This window comes from Ctenocephalides felis, unplaced genomic scaffold (assembly GCF_003426905.1).
Source record: "Ctenocephalides felis isolate EL2017-DRISC unplaced genomic scaffold, ASM342690v1 CF-g0.4_SCAFFOLD_01886, whole genome shotgun sequence".
NCBI lineage: Eukaryota > Metazoa > Arthropoda > Insecta > Siphonaptera > Pulicidae > Ctenocephalides > Ctenocephalides felis.
In genome coordinates this window covers 9184325-9210798 of record NW_020538040.1, presented here as the reverse complement: position 1 = coordinate 9210798, position 26474 = coordinate 9184325, and the positions used below count along the sequence as shown (strand labels likewise).

The window sequence follows — 26474 nt, the reverse complement described above, 5'->3', positions numbered from 1 at the left end:
TTCCTCAATAGGGATCCGTACGTCCGGTTAATCCGTACGTCCGAAATCATCGACGAAAAATTGTATCCACACATCCATTTTATCTAAAGTATGCCAAAATGTTTGGCCTTTGCCAAAAACTAATTAGCACATCTCCCTATCAATAGGAATCAAATGTTTTTTAAATCATTCAAATCGGTTAATCCGCGCTCCCGAAAAATTTGATATTTAAATACTAATGTAATATTTTGCAACCTAACATACTGTTTTTGTTTCTATAAAAGTCTATTTTTTATGTGACACAATTTGTTTTTATTTTTATTCAAAAAAAATTTCCAGTCATAGATAAATAAGCATAGTATCAAAATTATCCATTTCTCTTACCTAGTCAATTCATTCGTCGCGTTTGTCAACCTGTGCGTCACTTTGACAGTTATCTAGATTGCGTATCTGTCAGTGGCGTAAATACCATTTTGTTACTAAAAATAATTATTGACACTAATTCTTAATGCCTCTATAATACAAAAATCGAAATTTGTTCAAACAGTATAAAATAATTGAAAAGAGAGCCAATAATGGCTTCTGGCACAACTTTGCAAAAAGCCATTGATTTAGTGACCAAGGCTACTGAAGAGGATAGGAATAAAAATTATGCAGAGGCTTTGAGACTTTATGAACATGGAGTGGAATACTTCTTGCACGCTATTAAGTGTTAGTATCGTTTATTATTAATATTCTATTAGATGTGGGGAAAAACTGTGAATAATTTGTTTTACTTGGCCACTGTTTACTCACTGCCTGACAGGTTATTAAAATCTGTTTAAATTTGATTATTTTATATTTAAATTAATGTCACTACTTACATAGATTATTTCCATGTCAGTTAAGACATACTAATTTCAGCATAGTACATTAATTCTGTTCTTGAACTTATTGCTGCAAATTAAATTTAAAAAAAGTTATTATAAAGGATGATAATTACAAACAAAAGCTAGTTTATAAATACAGGTTTTATATATTTATTTAGATGAAGCACAAGGTGAAAAAGCAAAAGAGAGTATCCGAGCCAAGTGTTTGCAATATTTAGACAGGGCCGAGAAGTTAAAAGATTATTTAAAAAAGGGCAAGAAGAAACCTGTGAAAGATGGTGAAGGAAGCAAGTATGTATCATGTTCATTTTGCATTAAAATAGTAATAAATATTTAAAAATTTTATCAGGGATGAGAAGAAAAGTGATAGCGATAGTGACTCTGATGATCCAGAAAAGAAAAAGTTGCAAAGCAAACTTGAAGGAGCTATAGGTAAAGTTATAGTCATTTATAAATTTCTGATTTATACTCAACATAACTGGATTTATAGTTCTTGTAATTTGTGAGTTATGAAAAACTCTTGAAATTAGATAATTTTATTATTATTCTAGTTGTTGAAAAACCAAACATCAAATGGAGTGATGTTGCTGGTTTGGAGGCTGCTAAGGAAGCTCTTAAAGAAGCTGTAATTTTGCCTATTAGATTTCCACATCTCTTCACTGGCAAAAGAATCCCATGGAAAGGAATTCTCCTATTTGGGGTAACAATTAATCATAAAACAATCAGCAGAAATAGCTAACAAATATAACATTAATATTTATCCTCAGCCTCCTGGAACTGGTAAATCATATCTTGCCAAGGCCGTTGCAACTGAAGCCAATAATTCAACATTTTTCAGTGTCAGTTCATCAGATTTGGTCAGCAAATGGTTGGGTGAATCTGAAAAGCTGGTTAAGAATTTATTTGAGTTAGCCCGAGCACATAAGCCATCTATTATTTTTATTGATGAAGTTGATTCTCTATGTTCCTCAAGAAGTGATAATGAATCTGAAAGTGCACGAAGAATAAAAACAGAATTTTTAGTACAAATGCAAGGTATATAATTATAGTTAATTGTTTAAATATAAGAAACATTGATATTACTTTATCGCAGGTGTTGGTAATGACAATGATGGAATCCTGGTACTTGGTGCTACAAATATACCATGGGTTTTGGATTCTGCCATTCGTAGAAGATTTGAAAAGAGAATATTTATACCTCTACCAGAAGAACCTGCACGTCTGGTTATGTTTAAAATTCATTTGGGTAACACATCACATCAACTCACCGAACAAGATCTTAAAGTTCTAGCCAGTAAAACAGATGGGTAAGAATAACAATATACAAATTATAATTCAAATCGATGCCATCAATTCTTTTTTTTCATTTTTCAGGTATTCTGGAGCTGATATAAGCATAGTTGTCCGAGATGCTCTAATGCAGCCTGTCCGCAAAGTACAAACTGCAACTCATTTTAAATACGTAACAGGCCCTTCACCAACAGATCGAAGCACGATTGTCAATGATCTACTGACCCCTTGCAGCCCTGGAGACGATGGGGCTATGGAAATGACATGGGTTGATGTGCAAGGCGATAAATTATTCGAGCCACCAGTAACTATGGTAAATAGTAATAAATAAAATATAAATGAGTGCAAATTATATAAACAAAGTGTAAAAGCCAGGCATCCATAAAAGACAAATTAAGAATTATTTCACAAACAAATTAAGAATTCATTTTACAATTCATCCTTTTTGACTAAAACCCTAGCTTTCATTCAGGCTAAAAATAAAATTTAAAAACTAAATCAATTGAGATTGAAAGATTATAAAGAGTAAAAAGTACTTACAATTTGCTAATCTTATTGTTGAAAACAGAAAAATAAACGTTTTTAATCCAACTGTACTACATTTTGAAAAAAAATTATGCAAAAGACTTTGTGGAGGAATCTTTTATAACCATTTATAACAATAAAACTATAAATAAGAGAAATGAGCACATGTGCTCTGTAACACAAACTTTCTTTTATCTAGATAGTATTTCCAAATTTTTTGCAAAACAAAAAATTTGCAAAGAATTCACAATTAGTTCTACATATGCTAGAATCTTTGTGAAAAAATTTTTTTAATAATCCTCTTTTCATCATGTCTCCAGCTAGTTTATAGATCACACATGTGATAATTTAATGTTAGTATAATTATGAAATATAATTACAAGTCTAATGTTTATATTACATATTGTGGTGGATTACCATATCCTCATACCTTGGATTATTGATTTTTCTGTTTTTAATACTAAGACTAACAAATTAAAAGTACTGTTTTACTCTCTACAATTTTTCAATCTCTATTGTTTTAGTCATAGATAAGGTTTTAGTTTTCAAATTTTATTTTTAATTTCCACTGAATGAAGGCTAGGACTAGAGCCGAAAAAATTGTTTTTTTTAATGTTATGCCCAATTATTAAAATTTGCTAATACATATGTCAACATCAAATTAAGAATATATATATATATATATATATATATATATATATATATATATATATTATATATATATATATATATATATATATATATATATATTAAAAAAGTGATTCTCTTACCAGAGTGACATGCTGAGATCCCTCGCCACATCCAAACCAACAGTCAATGATGAAGACATGGTCAAGCTTGACAAATTTGCGCAAGATTTTGGTCAGGAGGGTTAATTGTATAGAAATCACACACGAACACTGTAACATGGCCTTCATATTTAGAAATAATTTATTATTCTCAGATGTGGTTTCCAGAATATAACACTTCGCTTTCAAATAACGTCCTCTAATTATATTCTTATTTGCTGTGAATTTGCATGTACTGCAACATGCTTTTATAGTTTCTACGTTTTTTTAATTCTAAATATATATATATGTTAAGTACAATTTTTTATATGTATTATCATTCATTATTAAAATATTTTATATATGTTAACACTTTTGAAAAATCTTTGTCGATGCTTTTTAGTAACTTTATTATTCGTATAGCATTAATCTAAGAGGCTTAATCGGTATAGTCAATAGTTAGATGTATTGTTATATGCATTTTAAAAGATATTGCTATACTATATATAAAAGTATGAATAGAAATATAAAATTAATTTCAAATTATTCTGAAATTTGTTTTGTCAAAACTTTTAAATTCCAACAAAAATAAACCCAGACATCTGTTTATAAATATATGTATGAATTTCGATTAGCAAGCAATATTATTTTTGAAATAAATCATGAAAAAGTTATGGTTTTACATTATATTTCTATTAATTTACAATTGACAATTTATCTAAACTAATTCTAACATTGGGGTCTCCAACTGGAAACTAATCAAAAAAATATTGGCACAACAGAAATTGAAATGAATGGAAGCTGCCTGTGTATCAATTATAATATGCTAGTGACAATGTTGGAGGCCCCATTTCTAATTGATTCAGAAGATACTTATTAAAGTTCTGGGAAGCTTAAATTCAGATCTTTGTGTTATAATAAGTATCTCTATCACGTTTATAGCACAAGTTTGGAAGAAATCTAAAGGTGAGATTTGTAGTTCTGCAAGTATATTTTTATATCAATAGAATAACCATATTATTTAGCAACAGGTAAATGAATTATTCAGAACGTTTGTTCCAAAACATAATTATTAAACAATTTTGAATTATTTTTAACAAGCTAGGGATATCATCATCAGTTTTTATATATGATATATATCAAAAATTTCATAACATCTTATTCCATTTTAGCTTAAAATGTAAACTTGCAAAATTAAAACTGATCTGTCTACATTTTTCTAATCAAGTAACAATATTATTTAACTTTTGTACATTGTGTGATATTTTTCAATTGTCAAGCAGTTTTAGCCAGAAATTGAAAACTACTTTTATATAAAATAGTTCATTTCATAAAAATACGGCGAGGATTTTGCGCCTTATTTTAAATAGAATTTTAATTTTTGAAATTCATCAAGGAATGAATTTATCAAACGTAACTCACCTTTAAACTCAATATTTTAAAGAATTTTTATGCAACCGGGCAGTGTATAAATATATTCCAATAATCACATTATTAACCACTTAACAGTTTTATTTTAACTTTTGGATAGTGATTGAACCGATAATTTAATTTTGCTTATTCATCAATACAGTAAAGTACAGTAGCTTCGACTAAATAAAATTTATTCCTTTACAGGCTGTTCTCTCTGAAGGAACAATGTGAGTACACTCGGCTGTTGACTCAGTTCGTATTAAAGCGTCGAATACAATATATCAAGGATGAGCAACACGCGGCCCGCGGTCTTCGTGCGACCCTTTAAATATTTTTCTGAAGCCCACCAAGCATTTGTGTAAAATTTTATTTTTTTCGTAAACTTTGCTCCACCAACAAATTAATTAAAATGTTTTCTTTGCTTGTTGCAATAATTATGGAATATTTATAGTTTTTTTTTAATTTAGTATTCCTATATTATATTAGTACTTTGTAAATTATTAATAAGTGCAGCCCGCCATGGAATTTTAAAAATTAAATATGGCCCTTGAGTTAAAAACTTGCTCATTCTTCAAATAAATCTATTCTGCAATAAGTCAGTGTTCGCTTTTCAAAATTTACTATCAAAGTATGTATTTACTTTCAAGTATTTATCATTTTTTTTATTATATAACCTTTTTTCTATTCTATCTATCTAGAGCATATTGGTAAAGCAAATTTTTCACCAAAAAAGACGACATACAAAAAACGATATATCTGGACAATTCACTAAATTGCCAATTAATTTTGCAATTTCGCTGATGCAAAGTATGTTGCTCATGAAAAAATGCAAGCAGTAAAAAATGTCCCAAGAAGGAAGATACTGCTATTCGGATTGTGAGTTGTATGCTTAAAAATATGATACTAACTGCATATTGAGTAAATTCAATTAATAGAATTATTGAGTAATTATATTAATTTTGATAATTTTTTACCATTTTTCACAAAAGTATCCGACTGTTAAGTGGTTAAAACCTAAACTACTAAAAGATTGACTATATCATAAACTAGAATTTTGACGGTTATAAATTATATTGAGTATAATTCAATGACAAATACTTTTATAATGATAATATTAACAACAACCAAAAGAGTTCACATTACGGAGGACATACCCTTAAGAATTCTGTATCGAAATATATAACTGTTATCGTAATATCGTCTCGGAATAATCGAACAACATCTTGAGGTAAAGATAAATAATGAGCTATTTTAGAATGTTCCAAACCATATTCAGTTCCACCCAGAGCATTCCTTATCAGATGTGTAGCTGCGTTTCTGTCGAGGGGTTTGCTCATCAGGCCTTTTCTGGATAAAATAATCGTATAACATGATTTATTATGTGTCATAGTTAAGGGTAACACCACTGTCAAGAAAAAGAAAACTACAGTAGAACTCCAATTATCCGAACTCCAATCATCCAAACTCCAATTATCCGAACTCCGACTATCCGAATCGCCGATTATCCGAATCACTTTCAGAAAAAAAATTGTCCAAAAAAAGTCTAAGTGCGCTATTATTCTTCCACCAGCAAAGCCAGTGTAGGCACATTGTTTGTTTTGATTTGACGGAGATGTTTACAAAACAATGATTTTTATTTCTAAACTTGTACATAAGTACATTTTATTTATATTTAAAACATGTGAAAATGTCATGTTTCTTTCATTTAATTCAATAAAAAAATAGTGCAATATCAAAACGTAACTTTTTTTCTCTCCAATGGCAATTTAAAAAAAAAAAACTCCGAATATTTGATTATCCGAATATTTGATTATCCGAATCGGTCCCGGTCCCCATTAATTCGGATAATTGGAGTTCTACTGTAGTTGTATGCAACATTTTGCCTTAAGGCAAGTTGTATTAACGATTAACAGTTAAGTTGCAGCATCTTCCCGATATGTGTTCATAATTGACTTAATCAATTGAGAATTGATATTCAACTAGTTAGATAAAATCTTCTGTTTATTTCAAAATAAAATTTTCGCTTCAGTAAAATATAATGAATACGATTTACATTGAAACATACTTAGGATATCTGTAATTGTATGAATTAAATTAATTTTCAACTTCCGAAAAAATGAAAATGAAATTTTTTGCATGTCTTCACGATTCAGAGGTTTATGAACATTTTGGCATGCCTAAAAAAATGAATGTTTGTGTGTATGTATGTGTAAATACAATATTTCGTCCACGTTTTCGGGCGCACGGTTCAACCGATTTGAATGGTTCAAAAAACATTCGATTCCTATTGATAGGGAGATGTGCTGATTAGAACTAAGCATCCGATTTGAATGATTCAAAAAACTTTCTGATTGTGTTGACAAAAAAATTGCTTTTGAAAAAAAATATTTTTCACAAAAAAATTTTTTGTACATTGAAAATAATCCCGATTTTAATTTTAACTCTGGCTAAAGTTCTAAAGTTCACTTATAAACTTTAAATAAATAATTTCAACTTTGCAATTCAGTTTATATAATTCTTATAAATATTAGATAATGTTACAATATTTATAATAATCTATTTGAAAACATTTAATATTCCTCAAACATTTCGTTACGGCTCGGGAAGTTCCGGCAATTTACAATGCCATACACAACTAGTTTTTAACACATTTTGTCTATTTAAGATTCTGAATATGCATTTCATTTAAGAATGAACTTAAAATGTATTCTGGTACTAAAAATGTATTTTAGTGTGAACGTCAGCTATAAACAGTAGACAACCTACGAATTACGGAACGTACATATTTGCTCGGCATAGATTCTGATTATAATCTGAATTAGAAATTATATTGATGAAATTTCATAATTCAACCGTTTATCGTAGGCCTATAATATTTTAGTATGTTATTTTTATGACTTGATTTTTGATGACTTGATCGTCTAGAAAACATAAAAATTAGTAAATCGAATTTTCTGGCAAAAACGAACTCCTCGTTTGGGAAGTTAGAAACATGTTTAATAGGCTGTTACAGTGGTGTTACCCCCTAAGTTAGATTATATTTAGATTCAAGTTGATTTCTGTAAAAATTTTATATTAACTTATAACTTGATGTTGATTTGACTACTGTACTTGTATACAAAGTCAATAAAACAATAAATAAATAAAATAACTTGATGTTTTCCAATAAGGGATACCACTGGATAGTCCTCTAAAGCCATTGTAATTAAACATATCATCCCAATTAATAAATGTATATTACTATAATAGATTGAAGATTGAAGTGGTAGTTAAATTGGAAATAAAAAAAAGGATTCAAAACAACAACAATGACGACGCTTCATAAAAATTAATACATAATACAAAAAAACGCAACTTAAAAAATAACGCAAAATGACAAAAGCAAAGTTAAGTATGGGTATACTTAACATAAAATATCGCAATTAATATAATAAAGAAAAAAATATTTAAATCACATTATTACAATTTAAATGACATGATCCGCCAATACTTTCTATTCTTTTATAACAAACAAATAAAAATGAAGACAATACCTTCGATGTGCTAATAATTTAGCAATTGTTCCTAAAGTTATGGGTTTCTTGGGCAATTTCAATGGACTGAGGAAAGCTTTTCCAAACATATGTTCACCAACCAATTTGACAGCCTGAATAATAAATATTTCAACAAAATTATTATATTATTATATCATATATTCAATTGATGTTAAATTTACAAAAGTATACCAAGAACTTCTTCATATGGAATTTGAGAAATATTCATGAAAATTATAATCAAGCTCAGTTACAGATATTATTTTTCAGATGATAAATATTTTAAAAAAAATTATGGAATGCCAGTAAGCAAGATTTAAGGCAAAACCAAGGGAATTATTCTCAATTCACTCTGTTATAAATAAATAGTGGTTTGTAGTTTTTATTAAAAGTTTTTTATTGGTGCTGTGTATTTGTATTTTTCATTAAGTGTTGTGTATATATTTTAAGAAGTGTATATGAATTTAAAAAAAACTATTTTTTGAAGTATATCTTCTTTAGGCGCGACTAGGGTGTAAATTCGTACAAATGCAACGGAAATTGCGTTACGCCCGAACTGTACGACATTCGCTCTCGATGAAATCATTTTATACGGGTCGATTGTGATTAGTCGTCGCGTATGTGAATAGAGATCTGTCATTGTATGCGTACCGGCATCAACGTTGTATGCGTTCCGATATCAACAAGGAAATCAGCATAGATAAATAAACATTTTAAAGTTACATCGTAGTACAAATCTTGATTTAATGAAAAATGCCTGAAACAGAAGAATATTTTACCCTGTTCCTTAGAAATTATTTCTATATTATTCGTAGTTTCTATAAATCTTTGAAGTTATTAAATTGGAAAATATTTTTTAGGCAAGACGGATATTACAATTGTTCGGATAAAACACAATTACATGATGAGTAAAGATGCAAAAACAATATTTGTTTAGGCGTTGTTTAACATAATCCACTGTGTGAATATTATGGAATTTATCAATCAGCAATTACATCATTTCTCTAATGAAAGGTCATTTCCTAATGCTAATTACAATGACAAACCGATTATTTCATATTTGAAGTATGACTTTAATTACATTATTGTTTTTAAATATTATACATATTTTTAATACTATTATAAATATATAATTTATAATTTATCATTATATAAATGTGTATGGTAATTGACACTAATAAATGTGAGCATCACGATGAATTTATTTTTACTTAAATGCCATCTTATACAGTAGCAAAATAAGTTTTACTTCAATCGCGTGTGAACCTTACGCGCACTTTTTTCTACATAAGTGAACAAATTCTGGATATAAAATATGAATAAAGAAATTTTTTTCTGAAGAAAAATATGAATATTGTTAAGATATTTTTTAAAATATAAATAATTTTAATACCTGATGAGGTGTCATAGTATCCCACAAACCATCACTGGCTATAATTAAAAATCTATCTCTTGGAGTTAATCTGTGATGTGTTACTTCTGGTTTGGCAGTCAAATACGGAGGAGTGTTATAATTTGGAGGTAAAATTGTACTTTTCAAAGATTCATCCACACATTTTAATATGTATTCCCGAGGCCATTTATACCTTAAAAAAATATACAACCACAATACAAACAAAACAAGTTAAAAGACTATGGATTATCAAAATATTTTTTTTATTACCTAAAATCCCCTAATGCTCGTAAAGGAGCCAATTGTCCTAATAATCTTTCTTGTCGAATGACAGTATGTCTTTCATTGCTAGGATGCTCTCCCAAAAGCCGCCTAACCTCAGAAACATTATCAGCATTATGTTCTGAACTTAATTTCTTGGCTGCCCAATCTCCTGAATCAGTTTGAACTCCTAAAACAGCAGCTGCATCTCCTACATTGGCAACATGGAGATGTGGGCCATCAACATGGGCAACACATGCTACAGCACCTAAAACAAAAAATACATATATAAATTAGTATCAATTATATAACAATTAATAGCAATAAAAATTTGATTTCACCTGACATAGCAACTGAGAGTGTTTTGGGGCCTGGCAAGTTCAAGGCTTCTTCAGAAATATCAGCATCGAGTCTCATAAAAGCAGTCTCCAGAGCTTTAGTCATATTGAAATGCCTACTTTCGCCAAATTCACTAGGATTTTTAATTACTCCTGCTCTCGAAGACATGACTAGATCATCAATAAACCGGCTAAGACTATCTTTATATATGGAACGAATATCATTGACAAATTGCACCTGAAAAAAAAAATTAAAAATTATCTTTTCATTATTTTACAATGTAGAGAAGTTGAATTATAAAAAAAAAGTTCGGAATAAAAAAAAGTTATTTTTGAAGCTAAACTGTTTTTTTTTTTTACTTCCCTTAGGATAAGTTATAGTAATCATCAAAAATTGAAGATAAAAGATTTTACCTTATCATTATAGCAATTCAATAAAGCTGTATCTATATTATTTCGTGTAATGTTAGCACCCAAAAGTTCTGGGGGCACTAAACAAGCAGCTACATATTGAAGTAGACGTTTACCAATAACTTGAGCACAACCAGCACCACCATGACCATCAAATACACCAACCAGAAGACCTTGATAAAAAAAAAGTACAAAGTAGATAATCTAGTATAAACAACCTATGTAAAGTATAATTCATTCATTATATAATCATGTCATATAAATTAAATAAAATTTTTTAAGCCCTGTGCACACGACGCCGTAACAGGATTTCTGTCAAGGTTTCTGGTAAGGTGAGCAAGGATTTTGCGCCAGATTTTCACTTTTATGATTTATAATAATTTTGTGTATTTTCAAATAGATTATTATAAATGCACTAATGCTTATAAGTGCACAAAGAGAGCATTGTATATTTAAACGTTTTCGGTAATTTAAATATTTTAAAGTATCGGCAACAAAACAGCTTATCCATCGCCGAATAAGACATGCTCTATTCTTAAAATACGGCAGAAATTTTCGAGGACATAAGTTGCTGTGAAATCAGTTTCCGACGTTGCTGGGCAACGCTTGAGATTAAAATTGTGTTAAGGATATTGCCGTTGTGAATAGAGAGTTTAAACGTGAAATCTGGTTGGCAAGATCCTAAAATATGTCGGGAAAGATCGTAAATTATGATTTATCATATCGTTTGCTAGGTAACAAACTGTCCGGCATGCACTAATCAGAAAATCAAGCGTCGTGTGCACCGGGCTTTACATGTATATTGATTTTACAAAATACATTACTTTGTTGCAAGAAGTAATATTTAAATACCATAAATATTTTTAATAATTTCAATATATTCACCTTCCGTTAATAAACAATTTGCTTCACTTCTAGTATCCTCGATTGGATTATTCGATGCAAGCTGATTCGAATCATAGGATTTAACCGAACCAGTCTGGAATTCATGACTGTACTCATTTGCTCTAAGTATTTCATTGACCTGAAACAAAATTTACTTCATCATTTTAAATAAAATATTAATCAATTATTCAACAGCTAAAATTCATTAACTAAATATTAGGTTGGCATCTAAGTAAATACGGATTTCAATCTCAGAGGGTTTCAATTGAATTTTTGGTTTGCGGGGGTAGTCCAAATTTTAAATACCTTTTATTATTGGATAGTAGACAGGCAATAAATCTGGTATTTTTGGACCGCCTTGGTGATACGTCCTGATGTTCAAAATTACCTCCATTCCCGAACAAACATCAAGTATTTCAGTTATGTAAAGTTTTTCAAATTTTCGAAAAAATCGAAATTTTTTTAGTTTTTTTTTTTTGAAAATTCAAATAATAAATACACGTGATATCTTACTAGACCCCTCTCTCCCCCACGTGATATTTTGTGATTTTTTGTCAACCCCCCCTCTGTTTAGCTGTTTATGTTGAAGAGCCCTAAAAAAGGTAAGGTTAAAATATGTTTGCCAAATTTCATTCTGGTGATTTTTCACTCTAAGGTAAAAAACGCTCTGGTCGTCCAATTGAAGTTGATCAAACGAATGTCGGTGACAAAGCCTTAAAAATTGGGGCAGTGTTAAAATGTATTTGCAAAATTCCGTTCCTGTAATTTTTCAATCAAAGATGAAAAACGCTCTGGTTGTCCAATTGAAGTTGATCACAAAGGAATTATCTACTTGTACTTTTACCATCGAACCAAGCGATCAATTCTGATATCTTTATTGAACAACTAAGAAAATTAAACAACGCAGTTAAAGAAAACCGGCCTGAATTGATGAAATTAAAGAGGTAATTTATTTATTCTATTATTGGCATCACATATCATTGGCTACTCGGCAAAAATTATTGGAACTTTGGGATGTTTTGCCACATTCATCATATAGACCAGTGGTCGGGAAACCGGAGTAAATTACCTGGGGTAAAATGGATTTTTGGGGGTAAAAAGTCTGTATTTTTGATTGATATTTACTGTATTTGCTACGTAGTTGTCTGTATGGGGGTAATCTCTCTTCGCCATGGGGGTAATATTAATTTAGACAATAATATTTTGGTTAAAATGATTAAAAAAAGTTTCCCGATCGCTGATATAGATTTTGACCATCTGATTACTTTTTGTTTCGGTCTTTAAAAAACTCCTTGAATGGTAAACAATTAAATGATTATGATCATTTCAAATTGTACCTAATTCAGTTTTTTGCTAATAAAAACCAGGAGTTTTATGATGTGGGATAATGATGCTGCTTCAAAGATAACAAAAGTCGCTCATCAAAATGAATAATGTATTGCAGAATGAAGTTACACATTTAGTTCCATAAAAAAACTGGCTCTGATTTTCAAACAAAAAACTGCACTTACTTAGTTGCCAACCAAATAGTTAATTAACAATATCAAAAAAACGATAATGAATATTTTGTATACAATAGAACAATACCTGAGTTCATTATTTGATTATTGATTATTATTTTTATAATTGAATAGAAGATAAAACAAATTATGTTTATACATGTAGAATGTATTTATATGTTCTTTATATGTGTGTGATTACATATATTTTTAATCACTGCAAAACAATATATAAATATTATTGTTATGAATTCTTGAGCCTCAAACAATCTTTATTTCAAAAATACTATTGTGTTTTTGTGTATGTGATTTTAAATCTATTTTTAGACTGAGATAATTAGAATGAATTGAAAACAAGTATTGTTACTAAGATGGAATACAAATTCTAGAAAAATGAAATCTGATACATTAATTGCAATGAGGATTATGAATGAAAATGAAACATTAAAAACAAATAATAGTATTATAATTTCGCACATTATATTGGTATCAACTATATTTTTAGCTCCTTCATACAAGAATTTATTGTTAATAAATAAATTTAATAAAACATAATTAATATTATTTTTATCATTTTCATTTTCTACATACTCCCATCGCTCGTTTCACACGTTTTCGATCTTAAACGAAATTTGAAAATATATTTTTTTAAGTCAAACTTCTTTATGCGCGACTAGGGATTAAATCTGTACAAATGCAACGGAAATAGCGTTACGGCCGAGTCAAGTGCCAATGATTCGTCATTCGCTCTCGATGATATCATTTCTATATGGGTCGATTGTGATTGGTCGTCGTGTCGCCTGAGTATGATTACTTTGATTGTTTAGTGAAAATAATAAAACAAATGAAAAATATGACGTGTAAGAATCGTAAGTTTATTGAAGTAATTTGTATGATTCGTTGTTACTATAATTTCTTGAAGTTATTAAAATGAAAATTATTTTTATAGACAAAACAGTTATTACAGCTGCTTAAAGAATGAGACTGTATCACCAGCGAAATAGTAAAAAAAACAAGCAGTCAATAAATGTATGTTAATTTTAATTACATAAAGCTCTTCAAACACTAATTGTAATGATGAGTGAAATTGTGAAAACAATATTTATTTAGGCGTTGTTTAACATAATAATTCTCTGCATTTTTATAGATATTAAAAAATATTAAAGCAGCACAGCTTTATTCTATCATGCCAAAGATATATCTTTTTCAGAATTATATCTCAGACATTTTTGGAAGTTTAGAAGAAGTCTACATGTTTTCCAATCATAGTATTACGAAGTTGCATATTTTTATAAATAATGAAAAATAAATCGATATTCAGATTTATTACTCTAAACAAGATATCAAGCAGAACAATATTTTGTGTAGCTGTGTATCATTTATATACAGATATACTTCACAATGGATATCTATGCAGTTTATTCATTGCTAGCGTTAAAGAAATTACTTAAGATTGTTATATTACAGGTGTCCATTGTGTGAACGAATATTATAGAATTTATTTATCAGAAATTACTTCACTTCTCTAATGAAGGTTCATTTCTAAATGCTAATTGCAATGATAAACTGATCATGTCTGAAGTGTTTCAAACATTATAAATATTTTTAATCATATTATAAATATATAATTTATAATTTTTACTATATAAATATGTATGACTGTTATTAAAAATGTGGGCATCACGAGTGTTACCATATTATTAACAAACATTATTCAAATTGTTATATGATGTATTTATTTTACTTAAATGCCATCTCGTACAATAGCAAAAAAGTTTTACTTCAATCCTTATGCGCACTCTTTTTTATTTGATGTATTGCCCTAAAGAATTTGGTTCATATTGGTCGATATAAAAATAGAAAACTATTTTTAGTTCTTTATCATTCAGTTAATCGAATCAGAAAAAACTGAAACACAATTAGAGCATATTTGTTTTGATAACTAAAAAAATAAATTAACAATAAACACTAAAATATAACTACAATTTTAAAACAAGAATTAAAAATAACATGCTAAATATCCTGAATAAACAAAGATTATTTTTCTATCATTATCCAAAATGAAATGTCTCGAAAGAAAAACATTTGAGCAACAATTATAAAAGAATTTACATTATAAATCAAATGTCGAAATGTATGGAAATAAAATTTATTAGTATCTTCCATTTTTGTTTGATGTATTGCTCTGAAAAATTTGGATCATATTGGCCGATATAAAACTAAAAAACTATTTTTAGTTCTTTATCATTCAGTTAATCGAATCAGAAAAAACTGAAACACAATTAGAGCATATTTGTTTTGATAACTGAAAAAATAAGTTAACATAAACACTGAAACACAACTACAATATTAAAACAAAAATTAAAAATAACATGCTAAATATTCTGACCAAACAAAGATTATTTTTCTATCATTATCCAAAATGAAATGTCTCGAAAGAAAAACATTTGAGCAACAATTATAAAAGAATTTACATTATCAATCAAATGTCGAAATGTATGGAAATAAAATTTATTAGTATCTTCCATTTTTATTTGATGTATTGCTCTGACAAATTTGGTTCATATTGGTTGATATAAAAATAAAAAACTATTTCTAGTTGTTTATCATTCAGTTAATCGAATCAGGAAAAATTGAAACACAATTAGAGCAATTGTTTTGATAACTAAAAAAATAAATTAACAATAAACACTGAAATATAACTACAATTTTAAAACAAGAATTAAGAATAATATGCTGAATATTCTGACCAAACAAAGATTATTTTTCTATCATTATCCAAAATGAAATGTCTCAAAACAAAAACATTTGAGCAACAATTATAAAAGAATTTACATTATCAATCAAATGTTGAAATGTATGGAAATAAAATTTATTAGTATCTTCCATTTTTGTTTGATGTATTGCTCTGAAAAATTTGGATCATATTGGCCGATATAAAACTAAAAAACTATTTTTAGTTCTTTATCATTCAGTTAATCGAATCAGAAAAAACTGAAACACAATTAGAGCATATTTGTTTTGATAACTAAAAAAATAAATTAACAATAAACACTGAAATATAACTACAATTTTAAAACAAGAATTAAGAATAACATGCTAAATATTTTGACCAAAGAAAGATGATTCTTCCATCATTATTCAAAATTAAATGTCTCGAAAGAATAACATTCGAGCAACAAATATAAAAGGATTTATATGATCAAGACACAAAAAATTTAATGTTGTAAGTTTATCCCAAAGATAGTTATCTTATGAAGTATTTTTAAAAATGATCTTATAGTATTATACTGTTTAAATATATATAAAATACAGAAAATAAATAAAAATTATAACCTTACATCATGTGGTGATAATTTGGGCACAGCCCCTGTAAAGCTGGTTGACAAATTAAATTTCCTCACACAATTCCTAAAAGGTACAGAGACAGGCATAGCAAACGTATTTAAACTTTTTTTTAATATTACACAAACCATTATTGCACAAATTTCGATTATTTCAATGTTGATTTAAAACGCAATTAACATTTCGAGCTGCCGATTTATCGTTCGACGACATATTTTGGATTTATTAATTTTGTATTGTACGCAGTAAATTTTATGAAAGTTTTATGTTTAAAAGACATTTCAAATCGTTAAAGAACTACATTGTTAATTGACATAACAGCTAATTGACAATACATGTGGGGACGTAGGAAAATTTTGCAAAGAACTGCAAGCGACATCAGACGTGAAGTATGCGCATTAATATTTAACCGGTAAATTTGAAATACGATTTATGTATTAACTTTCCGAAGAAGTTCGGTTTCGCGAAAAAATCTGATTTGATTATTTTATATCCTAATAATAATTGTCATAACTTCATATCCTAATGATAATAGGTCGTCAAATATCTCCCTTCCGCATTTTTGTATTATAAACCAAGAGCAAAAAAGCTGAAGGGAGATATTTGACAACCTAATATATAGTAAGTATAACATCAATATTCAACCGGTAAATTTGAAAGTATAATTTACTTACCGAAGGGAAAGTTCGGTTTTCCAAAAACATCCGATTTGCTAATTTTATATCCTAATAATAACTTTATATCCTAATAATATTGCCATGGGCGTTAAACAAATGATTAAACTAGTTGTGAATGGCATCGTGCCTTAAAACGAATTGCTGAAACTTCCCGTACCAAAAATTAAAAGTCTTGGTACGGAACCCAAAAAAAAAAATTACATAAAATGTGCACACATTATTAAAATCTCTATAAAATATCTGATAATTTGATGTACATATGTTCAATAAATATTTTTGACCGCCAAATGAATTTTTTTAACTTATTTTTATTGAGAGGTCCATAACCGCTAGACCTGCCTTCCCAAAAATTTAATCAGGTCTTCATATTGTCAATATAATACAAGTAAATATTTTTTGAATTATAAAATTCAGACGCTCCGTTCTCTTAAAAACTGAGTTACGGTTTTTTGCACTTTTTGCCCCGTATCTTCGAAACGGCTAGACCTGCCTTCGCCAAAAACTAATCAGAACGTTTCCTTATCTATACGAATCGAATGTTTTTTGAATTATTCAAATCGTTTTTTTTTGAATTATTCAAATTTTGAAAACTTTTTAAAAGTTCGACATTTTTTGGAATTTTTGAAAAAAAAACGATTTTTTTTAATTTTTTGAGAATTTGGAAACTTTTAAAAATATCCGATTTTTTTTTTTAAATTCCAAAATATTTTCAAATTTTTCGCGATCGAGTACGAACCGAATGTTTTTTCAATAATACAAATCGGTTATTCCATACTGTCGAAAATGTCGAGGACATTTGTTTGAATCATATAAATAAACTTCAAAATTAAAAATCTTGGTACGGAACCTAAAAAAAATGACACAAAATGTGTACACATTATTAATATATTGACCGCCAAATGGCATTTTTTTTTACTTTTTTTTATTGAGAGTCCATAACCGATGGACCTTTCCAAAAATTTGAACAGTTCTGTTTTTAGTCAATATAAGTAAAACGTTTTTTGAATTATTCATGTCGAACGTTTCGTTCTCTCAAAAACTAAATTACCATTTTTGGTTCTTTTTGCCTTGTATCTTCGAAACGTATGCCAAAGTGTTCAGAAACTCTGAAACGTAAAGATGTATAACAAATTTTATTTTCGATTTTTTTGCGATTACTATAACCCTATAGGAACTAAAAGTATAGGTTTCAATTATATAATATATATTATAAAAAAATTCTTAATATCAAAACTTATAACTATCAATAACATTCTGAGTATTCATTCATCAAGCAATTAAAATAAATTAAAACTATATACAAATATTGTTATTATTAAATAAATTAATAATTCAAACTTAGATGACTTCTATTAGTCTTGGATAGTTTTTGGCCATTGGTCCTGTAACAAAATGTATTTATAAAAAACATGCTGTGATAAACATAATTCTGTAATTCCTATTTTAACCCTTTTCACTCGCAAATTGCAGAATTAATACGTATTTTGCAACCGGAGCGACAGCATCCGAGTAGAAAGGGTTAATATATTAATTATTAGTAAGTTTTTAATTATTTAAATGAATAGTTAATATTTACCTATATAGCTTAGTAAAACAGGTAAAAAGACCAAACCATGTAAAGCACCAATAACTACAATGCCCAGGTACATGCGGAAGTAAAACACCTGAAAGTATTAAAAAACATTCAAATAAAATATATTAATTTTCTCAAAAAATCATGATTTTCAACATGTTAAATAAAAAAAATAGAAACGTCGACGAAAGGTTAAATTTGGCTCACATACAACACACATTCTTTTTCCAAATTTTGTATCAAACGTTTCAATCGAAAAGTTGAGCAAGATAGCAAATCAAAATTTCTGACAGAAACAAATTTCTTCTTTTAACTGATGCTTCCTCTATTTACCTGGAATATTTGACTTTTGGCAAAGAACAACACAGCAATTCCTGCAAACTTTGTCAAAGTAATCCCTGCCAAAACTGATGATCCCATTCCTGCCAGAGATTCATGCGCTCGTTGGAGTTTTGTGACTCCTTTGCTTTTTTTGAAAGCGTGGACAATGTGAGAACAAAATTCTACGCCAATACCGACAGCCTAAAGAAAACCATAAACATTAATCTTTTATCAGATTACGAATATGCCAATAAATTAGTTAAAACACTTACTACAACTAAATTAACCAGCGACACAGCATTGAGTGTGATACTCCAAAAGTACATCATGCCGCCCATATTGGCGACAATTAGTAGTACAGTGAAAGAAACTACACAAGCACTGTGCAAATCCAGACCAGTAATGAAAAATGTTACCAGGAATACTGCAGCTTGAGAATAGAGCAGGGAAATCAAAGTGTCGTACCAGATTGTCAGGTATTGTTCGTAAAATACGTAGAAGACGCTAAAAAATTTGACAAAGATTAGTAGAGATTCGGTATATGTATACAATATTTGTCTTGGTTTCTACAATGAATTCAATATTTGGGTTGTTATTTATGAGATGCAAGGAGAAGGATAAAATTGCGAGTTGATCAATATTATTTTATTTACCTGTAAGGAAATATATCAAATGCACTCCATTCTTTTTATTACTGGCTCTAATATCTTCAGCTAAGTTTCTGGCAAGCCTTAATGCTGAATAGTAATCTTTAGAAGTTGTTAGAGGAGTATGGTATCCCATGAGATATGTATCCAGCACAACAGCCAAACCGTTGTCATCTACTTTGTAATTAACAGCCTAACACAAAATATTTATCAACAAGGTGCCAAAAAATTAAAACAAATTATGGATATATTTCTTACCTCTGCATAGGCAGCATGACCAGCCTTTGAACATCTTTCGTCAGGAATATCTTGCAAGAAATATGTTAAATATTTACCAAATTCTTCTGGTGTTGGCCTAGAATCACTGTCTTCAAATATACACTCCTCACAACCTGATTCGAAATCTAAATAAACCAGAGAAAAATATAAATAAAAGATAAAGATAATTTTATATGTATTTAGGTAAATAATTTTTATTGAACAACTTACCATTATGAGGACAAAACGATTGGTTGTTTGGAAATTCTTTACAACAATCCGTATGATTTTCCAATCTAGGTAGTCATCTAACCAGGAAGATGGTGATCTTGCCAAATAAGTTCTACATAAAACAATTTCAGCCAAAGATTGTTCCTGGTCTAAGCCAACCTCTATAGAAGAAATGACTGCAATGCTCGAACACAACCAGATTAAGAATACTATTATTACTGTTGGTCTCATCCACCTGGGAATAAGAAAAATTGATTATAGTTGAATTAATAAAAAATTGTTATATTGGTAGAATCATCATACCAATATATCTTGCAATTAGACAAAATGATAGGTTTTTGTGGATAAAAAATTGAGAAAAAAATTTTTGGAAAAATTTTTGGGAAAATGAATTTTGGGAAAGAAATTTTAGGAATTTTTTTTTGGCAAAAAACCATTGTCTTTGATTTTTTGGAAAAATATTTTGGGAAAAATTTTTTTGGAAGAACAAATTCTTGGAGAAAACCAAAGACTATAGGTCTTTGATTTTTTTGGTAAAAAATGTTGGGGAAACACCGTGGACTATAGTCTTTGATCTTTTGAAAAAAAGTTTTGGGAAAAAACATTTTTTGAAAAAAAAAATGGGGAAAATGATTTGAAAAAAAATGGGGGAAAAGATTTGGCGAAAAAAAATTGTAGAAAAAATTTTGGGATTAATATTCCCAGTTTAAAAGTTTCTTTTTTTACTAACTTGATGTTATTTCTAGAATGTTTTACTTACTTTGTCATGATAGTAGGCGCGTAGTACTTTTCTACAAAATTGTACAAAAGTCCCTTAGAAGTTTCCAATTCATCACAAACGTTGCTTTTTAAACAACATAGCACGTCGAATCTTTTGCCCTGTGAAAGAAAAAGCAGAACTTAAAAAAAAAAAAAAAACTTCTTAAACAGCCATCAATCCTAATAATAAATCTGGAAAGAAAACTCAATTATGCTTCTAAAAATTATATGTGGCGCATGGCATCGTGTCTTAGGCCATATTACTAGAACTTCCCGTACCGAAAAATAAATTTTTCAGAGAACCCAAATTTTTTGAAAACTTAGAAAAAAAATGAAATTTTTAGAATTTTTTAATATTTTTAAAAAATTTGACTTAAAAAAAATTTTTTTATATTTCAAATTTTTTTTATACTTTGATTTTTCTGAAAATTTTGAATTTTTTTTAGTGCAATCGTGCTGCGTGGCTGTTTTAGATAAGATATATCGAAGCGTGTAAGCGCCGCATCGCAGTCTAACGGATAAACATTGGTACGGAACTCATAAAAATGTAAAGAAATCCCTATTAAATATCTGATAGTACGATGCACATATGTCTAATGATCATTTTTGTCCGCCAAATGGCTTTTTTTTACTTTTTTATAGGATGTCCAAAACCGCTAAACCTGCATCGCAAAATTTTTATCAGTTCTTCATGTTTTACTTACTTTGTCATAATAGTAGGCGCGTAGTACTTTTCTACAAAATTGTACAAAAGTCCTTGGAAGTTTCCAATTCATCACAAACGTTACTTTTTAAACAACATAGCACGTCGAATCTTTTGCCCTGTGAAAGAAAAAGCAGAACTAAAAAAAAAAAAAACTTCTTAAACAGCCATCAATCCTAATAATAAATCTGGAAAGAAAACTCAATTATGTTTCTAAAAATTATATGTGGCGCATAGCATCGTGTCTTAGGGCATATTGCTAGAACTTCCCGTACCAAAAATTAAATTTTTATTTCAAATTTTTTTTATACTTTGATTTTTCTGAAAATTTTGAACTTTTTTTAGTGGCTGTTTTTTATAAGATATATCGAAGCGTGTAAGCGCCGCATGGCAGTCTAACGGATAAACATTGGTACGGAACTCATAAAAATGTAAACAAAGTACTTATTATTGAAATCCCTATTAAATATCTGATAGTACGATGTACATATGTCTAATGATCATTTTTGTCCGCCAAATGGCTTTTTTTTTACTTTTTTATAGGATGTCCAAAACCGCTAAACCTGCATCGCAAAATTTTTATCAGTTCTTCATTTTGTCAATAGAAATAAAATGTTTTTTAAATTATTCAAATCGGTTGATCCGTGTTCTCGAAATCCGCACACACACACATACATATCCATTTTTTCTGAAGTATGCCAACATATTCAGAAACCTTTGAAACGTAAAGATATATAAAAATTTTCATTCTGTTTTTTTTTGCGATCACTATAACTGACCCTGTGTTAAAGATATTATATTTATCATAAATTGATCAACAAAAATATAATATGTAATTATATATTATTAGGTAATTTTGGAATCATTATTTTGTTTGATTGTTTTATGTGAAATCAAGTAGGCAGCGGTGAAAAACAAATATGTCATGACATTTTCTAATGTGTTCTTTCAGTTGTGTATTTATTTTTATTTTTACAAATTTTAATAGTAAGTGTAGAAAAAAGCTACTTTCATATGTAAACAAAAGATCTTAATTTACTAAACTGATATTTGTATATAACCTTGTGGAAACAGATCATCCTTCTTGCCGTATTTTGGTAGGTAATAATTCACAATTAACTTGTTTAATTTTTTATAAAACTTATTGCTAATCTAAATGTAATTTTTCACCTTGTGCGGGTTAGCAAGGCCAGTGTTAATATCAAAACATGGACAAAACTGTTTTTGTTTTAAAAAATCTATTTAAACATTTATCAATATATTCATTTTTTGTATAATAATTTACCTATTTTATATTTCAAGGTAAAAGCTCCGATAAGATAAATATATAATTACAAAATATTATATGCACTTTGCATATGAATCATTTCAAAAGTGTTATTGAAATTTCTTGAAAATTCCATTTTAATTGCAGTATATAAATCAAGGAAGCAATTGGTGGAAAAACAGTTTTCATTGTTTTAATGGTTAGTGAACATTTTGATTTTTATAAACCCAATTATAAAAAATAAATATTTTTAATAATAAATAAATAATACATGCACAAAATTGATGAAAATAGTGAAATATTCACCCCAAGATCGATGCAAGATGACCAGGACGACCAACCGCCAGTAGAAGATCCCCATGACGGTTTAGAAATTCTACATAAAGATGATGATATCGAATCTCTAGAAGTTGTTGATGATGAAGCAGAAGGTTTGTTCTTGGGTAGAGAAAATGTGACGGAAATGGGCACTGTTTTGCCTGAAGAAGAAATTATGCCGGGGAATACGAATGGTACAACGGGAGAGCAGGATGTAGCAGAGAAACCAGATTATGGGGAATTGAACCAGGAAGGATTATCAACTGATGAATATACTTTAGAACAAGACCAACCGCAAGATAATGGAAATGGTGCATTAGACCTGGAATCGGATGATGATGATTATTCGGTTCCAGAAGAAGGTATTCTCCTTCTATTATTAAATTGATTTCAGAAGTATAAAGTAGATGATATTCAATGTAAATTGCATTTATTTTGAAGTTAGATACCTAAATTTTAATTTTATAATGGAAGAAATCTTCTATTTTGCACTATTTTGCAATATTTCAGATTTTTTCATAGTAATTTAAAATTTTTAATCCCTAATTATATTTCGTCCAATATCCACGTCATCACAACTGACAACAAAAAGTCAATAGATTTCGGAAATTTCAAGCTCAATATCATTTTGAAACAAATAAAAAATTTCTATTTGAAAAACAATTTTAACTTCCATTAACCCTTTCAACTAATAATTTTTCATTATCCTTCAGCTACAACCAACCAAGAAGAGCCCTCATTTACCAACCAAGTGACGACCACCCAAAAACCGACAACCAACAATGTAAATCATCAAATTGATTTTAGTGATTATATTTTTGAGATGACCACAGACAAAAACGGTAGTTCCGACGATGATCATGGTTTGGAGATTCTTGAAGAATTCGACTACGATAATGATGAAGATGGACCAAGTTATGGGTTTAATTTTGGTGGTGCTTTAAGCAGTCTTTTGGGAAGTAAGTATTTGCATAGAGTAAAATAGTTTGAAGGACGCAGTTATTTAAAACAATTATAACTATTATTATAAAGTTTAAGTAGTTGTTAGCTAATTTAAACTTATAATGATAGCAAGTGAAATAGCAAGTGGATACCAGATTTGCCTTGTGACAACAAAGTAGTCCGTTTGGTGTCTTGCACGAATGATACTCATTTTCACTTAAAAATATAGACAAAAATAGGTTTTTAATTGAAAATTAATTTCCAATTGATCTGCAACCTCTTAGGTAGCAAATTCAGTAGAGAATAAAATATTTTATGTAAAAACTTTGCTGCGTTCACTTAATTTTTTTACTCTATAAATATTACTTACTTTCTAAAAGCGGCGCATTCATAAAATAAAATTCCTTATCAGGACAATCAATAATAATTTTCTATCAATTATTAAAATAACATACATGAGATAACAATCAAGCAAAAATTGCTAGGAAATCTCTTTCCTAGTAAGTTATTTCCTAAATAATTTTCCAAATTTTTTCTATAGGTTATGGACAACAATCCGACGGACCAGAACCCGTACCCGAACAAGAAAACGAATCCCAAGAAGAACCGTCCCAGCACGCCACTGGAAACGCTACCATAAATTTGTCGTCGGTCATACATTTTAACATTGTTAATAAACCCGCAGTCTCTAAAGTCTATAATAGAAAGACGAAAGTTCAAAATCGGTCCAACCCTTTTATGATGTTGTTCTCCAGGAGAAGATAGATAGATTGAAATAAATTGTTATTGCTCGTTATAGATAAAGTCATTATTTTCGTAAAATATTTGATATTTGTTTGATATTATAGCCCTGAAAAGGGGCACAGAATCAAGCACATACATCCACCCATCAATGACTAGGAAATATATAATAATAATAATAATAAATGGTAGTGTGCCCGAAGGCAGCTCCATGGTGTGAGAGCACGACAAATTGAGGATTCTCGTTTTCTCCCTTGTTTATTATTCCCATTACCAATCTTCACTCATTCAATCATTCATATGCATTTTCCTTTCCAAACTTCTGCTTCAATGTTTTCTGGCCCTGTGCTTTAACTTTCAGTTCCCTGTATTTTTTTTTCTCGCGTAGGTCATTAATCATCTGCATTCTTCTTTTTCCCAATACTTCTATTTTGTCTACGACGACGTGTAGGAAGCATTCTTTTTGCAGAATGGGTCTGAACCTGTTTCCTTTTCTTTTCACGATCGAGCTCGGCAGAGTTCTTTCCTCGTCCACTCTTCTCAGCACTTTTTTCAACTCCTCATATGATGATATATTACGGTTTTATTTTTCGATCGTTGACTTCTATGTCCTTCCGTAAATAGTTGATCACCATTCTTTTTTCAGTCCCTCTAATTTGCCATAGATATTTCAAACTAGTAGTGCATGGCATCGTGCCTCGAGACAAACTGCTGGAACTTCCGTACAAAAAATTAAAGATTTTAAAAAGGATTCAATTTTTTTTAGAACGTTGACAAAAATAATTTTTTGAGATTTATTTTTTTTAAAAAAAAATGACCTTTTTGAAAATTTGTTTTTTTATATTTTTGAACTTTGATTTGTTCTTATTAAAATATCTATAAAACATGTGATAATTTGATGTGCATATGTCGAATGATCATTTTTGTCCGCCAAATGGCTTTTTTTTTTCGATCGTTGACTTCTATGTCCTTCCGTAAATCGTTGATCACCATTCTTTTTTCAGTCCCTCTAATTTGCCATAGATTTTTCAAACTAGTAGTGCATGGCATCGTGCCTCAAGGCAAACTGCTGGAACTTCTCGCACCAAAAATTAAAGATTTTAAAAAGGATTCAATTTTCTTAGAACTTCGAAAAAAATAGATTTTTGAGATTTTATTTTTTTTTTTAATGACCTTTTTGAAAAATTAGTTTTTTTTATATTTTTGAACTTTGGATTTCTTCTTATCAAAATATGTATAAAATATGTGAAAATTTGATGTGCATATGGCTAAATGATCACTTTTGTCCGCCGAATGGCTTTTTTTTACTTTTTTTTACTTTTTTATTGGATCTCCGAAGCCGCTAGCCTTACCAACACTTTCATCAGTTCTTCATTTTCTCAATACAAATAAAGTGTTTTTTGAATCATTCAAATCGGACGCTCCGTTTTCTAAAAAATTGAATTGCCATCTTTGGCACTTTTTGCCCCGTATATCCAGAACGGCTGAACCTGTCCCTCTGCTAAAAATTAATCAGCACGTCGCCTTAT

General features: G+C 29.1%; 3 protein-coding genes across 3 annotated transcripts in view; 1 reads left to right on the top strand and 2 right to left on the bottom strand.

Moving 5' to 3' along the window:
• Positions 1–435: 435 nt before the first annotated feature.
• LOC113376777 (vacuolar protein sorting-associated protein 4A) lies at positions 436–3662 on the top strand. Its single transcript, XM_026616830.1, has 8 exons — positions 436–690; positions 1007–1139; positions 1198–1280; positions 1400–1548; positions 1616–1883; positions 1942–2155; positions 2223–2451; positions 3437–3662. Exons 1-8 carry the CDS (start codon positions 555–557, stop codon positions 3536–3538), a joined length of 1314 nt encoding a protein of 437 aa, XP_026472615.1. The 5' UTR covers positions 436–554; the 3' UTR covers positions 3539–3662.
• Positions 3663–5840: 2178 nt separating this feature from the next.
• Positions 5841–16814, bottom strand: LOC113377182 (pyruvate dehydrogenase [acetyl-transferring]-phosphatase 1, mitochondrial). Its single transcript, XM_026617405.1, has 8 exons — positions 16505–16814; positions 11665–11803; positions 10783–10952; positions 10372–10606; positions 10040–10298; positions 9770–9962; positions 8377–8489; positions 5841–6190 (listed from the first exon to the last, which is right to left on the bottom strand). The coding sequence occupies exons 1-8, from the start codon at positions 16637–16639 to the stop codon at positions 5983–5985; spliced, it is 1452 nt and encodes a 483-aa protein (XP_026473190.1). The 5' UTR covers positions 16640–16814; the 3' UTR covers positions 5841–5982.
• Positions 16815–18480: 1666 nt separating this feature from the next.
• Positions 18481–26474, bottom strand: part of LOC113377579 (NPC intracellular cholesterol transporter 1 homolog 1b-like) — a 31327-nt gene continuing 23333 nt past the window's right edge. Inside the window, 10 exon segments of the mRNA XM_026617943.1 lie at positions 18481–18567; positions 18762–18849; positions 19092–19280; positions 19352–19583; positions 19733–19757; positions 19760–19919; positions 19985–20130; positions 20216–20266; positions 20269–20450; positions 20976–21094. Coding sequence (XP_026473728.1) covers positions 18524–18567; positions 18762–18849; positions 19092–19280; positions 19352–19583; positions 19733–19757; positions 19760–19919; positions 19985–20130; positions 20216–20266; positions 20269–20450; positions 20976–21094 — 1236 coding nt within the window. The 3' untranslated portion in view covers positions 18481–18523.

What these genes read in the sequence shown, in the direction of transcription:
- LOC113376777 (XM_026616830.1), top strand. Translation starts at nt 555, where the DNA reads ATGGCTTCTGGCACAACTTTGCAAAAAGCCATTGATTTAGTGACCAAG. An exon ending in ATTTTTAGTACAAATGCAAG is followed by an intron (nt 1,884 to 1,941) that starts GTATATAATTAT and finishes ACTTTATCGCAG; the next exon opens with GTGTTGGTAATGACAATGAT. An exon ending in TCGAGCCACCAGTAACTATG is followed by an intron (nt 2,452 to 3,436) that starts GTAAATAGTAAT and finishes TTCTCTTACCAG; the next exon opens with AGTGACATGCTGAGATCCCT.
- LOC113377182 (XM_026617405.1), bottom strand. Translation starts at nt 16,639, where the DNA reads ATGGTTTGTGTAATATTAAAAAAAAGTTTAAATACGTTTGCTATGCCT. An exon ending in CCAAATTATCACCACATGAT is followed by an intron (nt 11,804 to 16,504) that starts GTAAGGTTATAA and finishes ATTTTGTTTCAG; the next exon opens with GTCAATGAAATACTTAGAGC. An exon ending in AAATTGTTTATTAACGGAAG is followed by an intron (nt 10,953 to 11,664) that starts GTGAATATATTG and finishes TTTTTTATCAAG; the next exon opens with GTCTTCTGGTTGGTGTATTT.